Source organism: Scardinius erythrophthalmus (assembly GCF_964197995.2).
Source record: "Scardinius erythrophthalmus genome assembly, chromosome: 15".
NCBI lineage: Eukaryota > Metazoa > Chordata > Actinopteri > Cypriniformes > Leuciscidae > Scardinius > Scardinius erythrophthalmus.
Genome location: NC_138235.1, coordinates 18,991,756 through 19,001,897, shown reverse-complemented (window position 1 = coordinate 19,001,897; position 10,142 = coordinate 18,991,756). Strand labels below are relative to the sequence as shown.

The following is a 10,142-nucleotide window of genomic DNA, read 5'->3' as shown; positions in this document are numbered from 1 at the left end:
AGGATAAATATACACAGTCTCTCTGTTGCGGTCCTGCAGAGGCTGGTTTTAGAACAGACAGATGCACATTTCCTGGCTGACAGCAGCACACATAGAAAGCCCTTATAAGGTAAACCTCCTTTACTGTCTGTACTGAAGGATGTGATGTCGAAATCGGTTTTCCAGAAGTCTAAGAATTTCATTCAAGCATTACTTATTTATAATTACTGAATGGCACCATTTTTGAATCAGTTAAAAATTGTAATTCATATCCTTAAAGACATTAACAGGGTTTATAACTAGAATGACGTACAAATCTGTCTTAAAATTTAACTTTCTGAACAGTTGGTTACAGAAACAGCTGACAACTTCTGAAACATTTTATGAGTTATAGCAACATTTTATTTACAATACAAATGCACAGGTAAAAGAACATCAGATGGTAGAAAGAATTTACAGTCGCTTCAAACAGGCCAACGCATCCTGTGCAAGACTCACAAGATAATCTATAGTGTATCACAGCCACACATACGTATAAAACACCAAGCACAACAGTGAACTACAGCAAAAGTAAGACCAGTATATCTGCATGAATGCTTATGAAGAGATCTGAACAAACACAATTTTTTGACAATTGCAGTCAGATCGCTGTAGATTACGAGATATAAAAAAAAAAGTTAATTTTTAATTTGGGGGTGGATCATAATCACCAAACTTGGTCTGTACATCAATCGAAACACAAAATAAATAAATAAATACATTAAAATCAATAAGAAAGTAAAACGTGCGCGCAATGCACTGTACGACAGTTATCGCAGCAGCTGGATTTAGTTCACCTTAAAATGTGCATTCAGTGTTCGGAAAATGTAAAGTAAAAAAAAGCTAATTAATGTTAGTCATGATCTGATCGACAAAACAAATCAAGCGTTGAGAGTGAGACACCAGTTGGGAAATTAATTCGTAACAAAAGCAATAAAAATAAGCTGAAAATTATGGAAGCTCATTTTCAACAAGGTCATTGCGACTTTTTATCTCGTAATTAATTTTTTTTTTTCTCTCAGAATTGTAATATAAATTGCAATTGGAGTTATAAAGCCAGAATTGTGAGATATAAATTTGAAATTGCAAGAAAAAAAAAATCTGAATTGCAAGTTTATATCACAAATTCTAACATTATATCCGATTGCGAGTTTATATGTCTCAATTTTGACTTTTTTCTCAGAATTGCGACTATTTCACAGAACTGCGAGTTTATATCTCACAACTGCGAATCTATTTCTCAGGATTGCACCTTTATTTCTCACAATTCTGACTTTATATCTTGAAATTGTACGTTTTATCACAGTTCCGGCTTTTTTTTTTCTCAAAGTTTTAGATAAACTCCCAACTGCAAATTATAAAGTCAGAATTGTGGGATATTGAGTCGCAATTCTGAGAAATAAAGTCCCAATTAGGCCTACCTTTTTTAATTTTTAAACCATGACAGAAACAAGCTTCCATAAAATAGTTGTTCAAAAGTTTGAAAGGATGGTCATAATTGCACAAAAAAAAGCATAAATTAAATACTTCTGTAGTAACTATCTCGGCCAAGTGTGCAGGGATGTACCGCAGCGCAGATATACACATTTTGGACAGGCACGCCATTTTTTTTTTTACTGAAAGCCAACCTAAAACATCGAAAAGCACACATCAACACTGAAGAAACAAACCTTAATGACTATGAACAAATGTACAACTGAGCACTGTGAACGTTACATGAAACCTCTTTACCTAAATCAAGAGTGTTAATCGGGTTAACCTTCCATTTACACAAACGTAATCGACAATAAAATGCACACGCGACATGCATGTGCCAACCTAAAATCTCTGAATTCACGTGAGTATCCATGCATGTTAATGTATATAATACTGTAGGAAAACATCTCAAATGGCCCTGTTAGGGTGAGGTCCCTTAAACCAGTGTTTTTCATAAAAAAATAAAAATAATTCGGAACAAATAAAAGGTCTATGGGAGTAAAAAAAAAATTTATTTAGTTGTCCTTAGAAGCCATGCTTCGTTTTTTTTTTTCCTTTTGAGCTCTTATTAAGACACATTAAGCACATCACACCAAATGCACGAGTTAGCAGTTTCTCAAGAACTCGCCAAACAGTAAGTCGGTCTACGTAAGACTTCTTCTTTTTTAAATACAGGCAAGGCGGCGCTGAAAACAGTAGTTTCACAGGCACTGGAGCATGTTGGCGAGTGACGGCTGCGCGGATGAAACAAAGACTCAGACCAGTAACAGTGAACGTGTGTAACTCTCGAGGAGAGATTCACGCCTCTGAATCTGGGAATGCTGTCTTTAATCATGACGATCCATCTCAAATATCCTCTGTTCTCCTTAGTGCTCTGGAGTCTTCAGGAAGTAAGAGTTCATGCCTTTTGGCAAGGTCTCTGGTCTCTCTCTGTCATTGGCTTTGTCTCTTTTACAGTCTTTTCAAGTGTCTGTCCGAGGTTACAGGTCAAAGGTCAGTGACTTTATTCTCCACAGCTGCAGCGATCTGTTGGAGTCTGTATCCCAGCTGCATCTTTTGAGCTGTGGAGTCCTCCTCTAAAGCTGTGATGATCTGAAGAGACAAAAAGATTATTTTAGACATGAAGAGGATGGGCTATCTTTTTATTTCCTGACGTCTGAATCATTACGCTAGCTCTAAGTTGGCTGTGTAGTTTCAGACAATGTATAAAAAAAAGAGTAATATTGTTTTCCCACCAACGTCCATTTCTAATGTTAATTAAGCATAATGTTGAGATCCTTTCATAAGGATCTGCAGAGCGGTGGGTGCGACACTGATTTCAGTTTAATAATCAAACATTTTCAATCATACACAAAACTTAATGCAAAATTGTTTTTATATAAAATAAAATGTGTATATATCCAATTCTCACTATTAACTAGTGACTAATAAAGCACATATTAATGCCTTATTCTGCATGACCAAATTCTACTTCCCTTAATCCTACCCAATACCTAAACTTAACAACTACCTTACTAACTATTAATAAGCAGTAATTACGAGTTTATTAAGGGAAAAGTCATTGTTAATAGTTTGTTAGTGAGAATTGGGTCTAAAGTGCGACTATATATATATATATATATATATATATATATATATATATATATATATATATATATATATATATATATATATATAGTATGTATATGTATAGTATGTATATGTGTGTGTGTGTGTGTGTGTGTGTGTGTGTGTGTGTATATATATATATATATTTTTTTATACCATGGTCTGGGTGAATACTCGATTCTGATTGGCTGCAGGGTTGTCCATTAAAAAGTGATAGAGGACACCTAGTAAAGGAGTTCTGGTGAAACTGACTGTTTACCGTTCGAAATGAATAAATAAATGCGCTGGCTACATCAGCTGTGAGTAACCATAGCAACAGGCAGTCAAGGTATCTATACGGACTATAAATCGAGCGGACTATAAATATCTCCGGTTGCTAAATAAACCGTCAGGCGTAACCAGGGAAACCAAGTTATTGTTTGTAAAAACTTTAGATTTCGATTGTAAAACTAATTAAAATATAAACTAATGTTTTAAAAATGTGTTATTTGGCAAGTGACCATGGTATAAGCGGGTTAATGCCCTTCGAGGTGTCCATTGTCAGGTATTAATGGACTCCGCTGCGCATCGGACGGTTCACGCCTCGCCGTCGTCCATTAATACCTGACAATGGACACCTCGTCGGGCATTAACCCTTACATATATATATATATATATATATATATATATAGTAAGATAGATAGATAGAGTGTGTGAGAGAGAGAGAGAGAGAGAGAGAGAGAGAGAGAGAGAGAGAGAGAGAGAGAGAGAGAGAGAGAGAGAGAGAGAGAGAGAGAGAGAGAGAGAGAGAGAGAGAGAGAGGAATAGACAAAGTCTCACCTGATCATAGTATTTGTTGATATACTTGTACAATTCATGCAATGCCACTAGATGATTGACTTCATTAGAGTAGTTCTGCAAGGGAAGCATAGCAGATGATCATCGATTAGTCCTGTCAAGATTTTACATTTTAAATGTATTCTTTTCTATGTTTATCAAATTTCGTTTGAACGTTGCATTCAAGCAGATATCAATACACTAGTCAAAATAGTGTTTTTTTTTTTAGAATTCAAAAATGGCAGAAAATGTTTACACAGAAATAAAATCGGAGTGCCTGACTTAAGGATTCATACGTAAACTTATTTGTAGCTTTTTTACATTTTCAACATTGTTTAGTGTCCATTGTAGTCCTGAGTTTTCTTCCATGAACGTACACGTCACAGTAATCCGCATTTAAATAATTCCCACCCAAGGCATACGCAAAATAAACAGGGCGAGGCCTGGATGCCTTAAGTTAGTAGTGCGGTGAAACTCGCTGTTATGGTAAGGGGCATGACATTTTCTAAACACGCTTGAAGCGGTTAACCAATCACAACACACTGATCCAGCCGACCAATCAGAGCACATTGTGCTTTGCAACTTCATAGAGACAGGAACTAAACAGAGCGTTACTGACAGACTGGGAAGAGAGGTGCTGCAACATGTCAAATCTTTTTTGACCATTCAAGCATTAAAACCTATTCTAGTAGAGCCCAAAAACATAATAGATCCCCTTTAAAACATTCCCAGCTTTACAGAGGATCACAACACTCACAAAAGGCAAATATGGTAACCCGAGAATCACAGCGGAGGAAAAAATCCCTTAAAACTTACCCTAGAGAGTTCAGCAAGAGAAGAGTTCATCTCCTGATCACTGACAGGGATGGTCTGTCTTATATCTGAATAATATCTAATGAAACACAATCATCAAAGTAGTGTAAGTACATTTATGCAAAATAATGTCATTATACATGAATTAAGCATTAAATTGCATCAAAATCACCTCTCCACCATTTGTTTGTATCGTGGGATGTCTCGAGCGTACAGGAGCTTGTTGATTGGGGAATCCTGTATGTACAAGACATAAAACCAAACTCATTAGAAGCTGGTCTTTCTATCTGGCGTCGTCTTCCCACAATCCATCTTGTCCAGCTTCATTCACACTTACCCTGCCCAGTTTGTGATCGGCAATAGTGCAGGAGTCCATGAAGGTCTGAGCGATGACTGAAAGCACTGCGTCTACATTGTCAGAGGCCTGAACATCGAAGATGAACTGAGGGTTCTTCAGGATATTGATCCAGAATCTTAGCGGCAAGCTACAGAAAGCCAAAATACAAGATGTGACCAAATTACACATAATTCTTTGCTCATCCTAAAAAAAGATTATTTTTTTTACCAACCTGTTTGTTTTCCATATGTGGATTGTCTCTGGGTCTGTAATGTTGTGCTGTGTGGCCTGGTCATCCAAAAGATCGAAGAAATATTTCACGGCCATGGGGACCGGCCGACTGGTGCTCAGAATCACAGTGAACAGATCGTCTACGAACTTCTGCAGTGTCCCCTAAAACACACAGTAAGCAGAAGTGATGCAGTGCTCCGTCTGCCCCTATCGCCAGTGGAGTGTGACTGTGTGGCGTGTGTGTGCGGTACCTTCACAGACAGCAGGCGTGTGAGGTAGATCTCTGGGATCGCCTTGGCTCTCTCACGCTCTTTGTCTCTCAGACTGCCCCGTCTGTGCTTGGGTAGCTCCGCCTCTTCGTTCGCCTTCACCAGGTGCCACTGCTTCACTCCTCCTTCGTCTCCATCATCCAACATCGGGGTCTCTGGGAGAGGAAAGAAAGCATGTGAGAACATCTGTAATAGCGCTATGACCAAATGCTTTTCTTAGAATTACTTTGGTTTGGTTTATGTGTTACATTCAGAAAATTTAGAGTAAGATTTTTCAATGTTTTTGAAAAGTCTCTAATGCTCACCAACGCTGCATTTATTTGATCAAAAATAGAGTAGAAACTGTAATATTGTGAAATATTATTACAATTATTTTCTATTTTAATATTTTTTTAATGGAATTATTTCAGCAGCCATTACTTCAGAAATCATTATAATATGCTGATTTGCTGCTCAAGAAACATTTCTTATTATTATCAATGTTGAAAACAGTTGACCTGCTTCATATTTTTGCAGAAACCGTAATCTGCTTTTTTTCAGGATTCTTTGATGAATAGAAAGCTCGAAAGAACAGCATGTTACATTGTGAAATCATAGATGTCTTACTGTTATTTTGGTCAATTTAGCATCCTACAAACATTACTCTTCTTCTCACTGACCCCAAACTTTTTAATAATAACTTTTTCATAAACATTTTTTGTTATACTAGTTGAAAATCTCTTCACATCCTAATATCAATCAATAATTAAAATGGTTTAAATATATATATTTCTTAACATATATCTTCTGTGGAAGTCTCTGGACCAAAAACTTTTCATCCAATCATTGCATTCGGTCCGAATGTAATGATAGGATGTCCTACCTGCCCATCAACATATGTATTTGCATACCTCCGACTCAAGACTCTGTGTGCATGTTCATGTGTTTTGGAGGAGGCGTGGCTTTGGAACGTCTTATCTCATTTTCTTCTTTCAAAGCTCGCTTGTTATTTGCTACCCTTTACGAAACTTGTGGTAAATTGTGTTGTTGTTTCGGAAGTCGTGAAAAAAACTAAACTCCACGTTGTGCTGAAAAACAAGGAAACTCACTCTCCCCTGGTATGTAGTCTTGGCTGTCGTGGTGGATTTGCTTGGATTGTCGTGACACCAGTGTTACTGTGGCACCATCTGGGACCTGCAGAAAACACTTACAAATCAAGGATGGCTCAAAAAAAAAAAAAAATCAGCATGTGAGATACCACTCCACAAATTGAAGTCTTTAGATTGAGGAAGAACTTGAGAGACCTTGTAGTGCTGTAAAGTGTTGAGGCGTTTCCAGGACCCCTGAACCACTGACGTCAAGTCCTGATCTGACAGGATCAGATGACCAGCCGTTCCCGCCCTCCACTCTATAAAACACAGGATTACAGGAGTTTATTAATATTAATATTAAATACATATTCATTATTAAATAAATATTTTAATACAAATTGTTTCATTTAATTGTATTTTTGTAGTAAATTTAAGTATTTTAAGTAATAAATACAGTAATTTCTCTTACCCAGATGCACAGAGTCTGCGGAGGGTCTTTGGGTGTATGACATGCCTTTACAAGTCTGCTCCACAATCTTCTCCTTCACTTGTGTGATGGTGTCACAATCCAGCACTTTGGTGGGGACCGTCTGAGACTCACCAGCACCTCCGTTGGTCACCAGGACATTCAGAGTCTATGGAACAACATGGAAAGATGTTTTACTGCTCATGGAAAAGGATAATCTCTTTTGGGATTCTGTACATCATATGTGAATGTATACCATTGAGAAAAAACATGAATAAAAGTCTAGATAATGCATGACACTTTCATATACAGTTGATTTCTGTCTCAAACTCTGTGTAGAGAGCGTGTGTGTCTCACCAGAGTGCGGTACTCCACGTCTTCCCGCAGCAGTCGGTTGTCGTTGAGTGTGTATTTGGCTTTGCCTGAAACCGCGTCCACTGGGCCTTTATCCACCTGGTGCTTTATGGCTCTGAACAGCATGTAGAACGCCTCACCTGCTGTATCCTGCCATAGGACAAAGAAACATGGATACTTACTAAATGCATCAATACATGGATGTGAAACATGAAATATTCATTTTTAGTTATTTTATCTTGCTTAAAGATGACCTTCTGTTCAAAACTACCTAGTCTGTAACAACAGTTAAAAAAAACATACATTGTTATTCATTTTATTATTATTCAATCCAAGTTACTTTATCTATGCACTAGTTCAATTTGTTAAAGATTTATTTTTGTCATTTTTGCCTTTATTATGACAGGTACAGTAAGCAGACAGGAAGCGAAGTGGGAGACAGAGTGAACCTCGAACTCGGGTCGCCTGAAGTGCACTGTCGCTATATGTCGGCGCACTGCCCACGAGTCCATCCGCACATATTTAATTACAATCATTGGCATGTTTACCTCTATTTTATCTTCTCTCTTCCAGCTTTTTGTATTTCTTTCTTTCTCTTATGAGCCAAACCCAAAGCAAACCAAACATCACTCACCCTGAGGAAGGTGTAAAGGCAAATGGACATCCAGTTTGTCAACAGCTTCTCCACCACAGACTCAGTCCTACAACAGATGAGAGATTTCCACTGAGAATTAAAGGTGCCATAATCATCCATTTAAAAGACCTACATCCTGTTCATGTGATTTAACAAGGATTCTGTGATCACAATGTAGAGTAATAGGGACTCAATGATAATGTCCTCATCACTACTGACCTGCGCAGCATGAGTTTGGGGTTTTTAGTGGTGTACTGCTCCACCAGGTGACTAAGCAGAGTTTTTAGGATGTCTGTGAAATACTCCAGCTTGCCGTGCAGTGCCACCGTGAGGAGGGAGGCCACATACGCCCTGTCCCTCGGAGAGAAGGTTCGCTGGGCTTCCAGAGTGTGAATGAACTGTGGGGAAATGTAATGTGACGTATACGAGATGAGGACACAGCCAACCTTAATGGTCCATATAATCTAGTTGGGTTGTTTGAATAACCCTCTCTCTCACAGGTTTAAGGAAAGCCTACCTTGGTGAGGAACAGTTTGCTGTTGAGCAGGTTAGAGAGCTGAACCAGGCCCTGCTCCACCGTGGCCCGGCGACAGGCGGGTACGTCAAGATCCCGCCTCAGTGGAGAATCCCGGTGACCCGGGAAGAAAATCCTCTCTGAGTATTTACGATAATCCAGGAATGGAATCCCAGAGCCCATGAGATCACTGGACACATCCATCATCTCAGTCATCAGATCTGCACATAACACACACACACACACACACACACACACACACACACACACACACACACACACACACACACACACACACACACACACACAGAGAGGTTATGATTAAAAGGGAGTTCAAGCATGCAGGCAAAGTCTGATGTTTGTGTGGGAGCGTCTAACCTGTGAATTCCTTTTTACAGCGGTCTCGGACACTCGTCTCCAAATTCTCCAGTTGGATCTGGACTTTTTTATAGTCTCTTAGTGCTTGCTTGCTTTTCCTCCTGTTAAACACACACAGACACATATTAAGTACAAACATAAAAAAACACCATACAATAATGCTGGATAACATGATCATCAGAATTTAAACAAAGTTCATGCAGCTAGAACATAATTATATAAAATCTATAATTATATATAAAACCATTAATTCATTATATTCCAATTATATTTATTAATTATATTATATTCTTTATTGTAATGATAGAAATCTAGGTAGGTATTATATATATGTAGGTTTTCATATAATATAATATAATATAATATAATATAATATAATATAATATAATATAATATAATATAATATAATATAATATAATATAATATATTGCTAGCTTTCACTTTTTGATCTCACTGCACAGTAGAGGCCAAAATTGATGTCTTTAATGACCCTAAATAAAACCATCAAAATACGAGGAAAATATTTTATTTTAAAAATGAGGGAAGAACAAAACAATAAACTTGGTTAAGGTATTTATCTGACAAAATATTAATATTATTTTATATTATTATATTATATTATATTATATAAAAAAGGCAAACTACAGCAACAGATTTTTATTCTACTATGCAAAAAAAAAAAAAAAAACATTAATTTTTAATCGGTTCTCTGATTTTTGCATGTGTTCATAATTTATTTGTATGACAGCCAGGTCAAAAATGATGTATGCACAACTTCATTGCATTATCACAAATAAAACAATTGACTCCAAGCACAACAAAATCTTTCAGACATTTATTTACAATTTTTGAACAAAGGGTGAAGATGCCACTTTTCCTAGTCCAGGCATCACGTTTTGGTCACTACTGTATGTCTAACATTAGTAAGTGTTGCATGATACCTGTATATGAGCACGATGACCAGCACAATAAGTGCCACGATGGAAGCTCCCACCCCAACTCCCACCTGGGCCTCTAGAGGGAAGGCAGCGGGGCTCTGAGAATCATACTGCACCCGTCCCAGAGAAAAGTTCAGATTCCCCATCCTCACCTACACAAACACACACAAAAACAGATTCTCATACTGTATCACTGGGGAAAAACCACAAAACCCAAACC

At 37.5% G+C, this 10,142-nt stretch overlaps 1 protein-coding gene across 1 annotated transcript in view; it reads right to left on the bottom strand.

Annotated features, from left to right (window-relative positions):
• Positions 1-344: 344 nt before the first annotated feature.
• plxnb1a (plexin b1a) overlaps positions 345-10,142 on the bottom strand; it is an 80,166-nt gene continuing 70,368 nt past the window's right edge. The window contains exons 23-38 of the mRNA XM_081387273.1: positions 9,926-10,074; positions 8,985-9,085; positions 8,610-8,827; positions 8,312-8,490; positions 8,093-8,159; positions 7,462-7,608; positions 7,108-7,273; positions 6,852-6,955; positions 6,657-6,741; positions 5,551-5,723; positions 5,301-5,461; positions 5,069-5,216; positions 4,904-4,968; positions 4,735-4,810; positions 3,922-3,996; positions 345-2,586 (exon numbers count right to left, since the gene is read on the bottom strand). Coding sequence (XP_081243399.1) covers positions 2,482-2,586; positions 3,922-3,996; positions 4,735-4,810; positions 4,904-4,968; positions 5,069-5,216; positions 5,301-5,461; positions 5,551-5,723; positions 6,657-6,741; positions 6,852-6,955; positions 7,108-7,273; positions 7,462-7,608; positions 8,093-8,159; positions 8,312-8,490; positions 8,610-8,827; positions 8,985-9,085; positions 9,926-10,074 — 2,019 coding nt within the window. The 3' untranslated portion in view covers positions 345-2,481. The remainder of the gene's footprint in view (positions 2,587-3,921; positions 3,997-4,734; positions 4,811-4,903; positions 4,969-5,068; positions 5,217-5,300; positions 5,462-5,550; positions 5,724-6,656; positions 6,742-6,851; positions 6,956-7,107; positions 7,274-7,461; positions 7,609-8,092; positions 8,160-8,311; positions 8,491-8,609; positions 8,828-8,984; positions 9,086-9,925; positions 10,075-10,142) is intronic.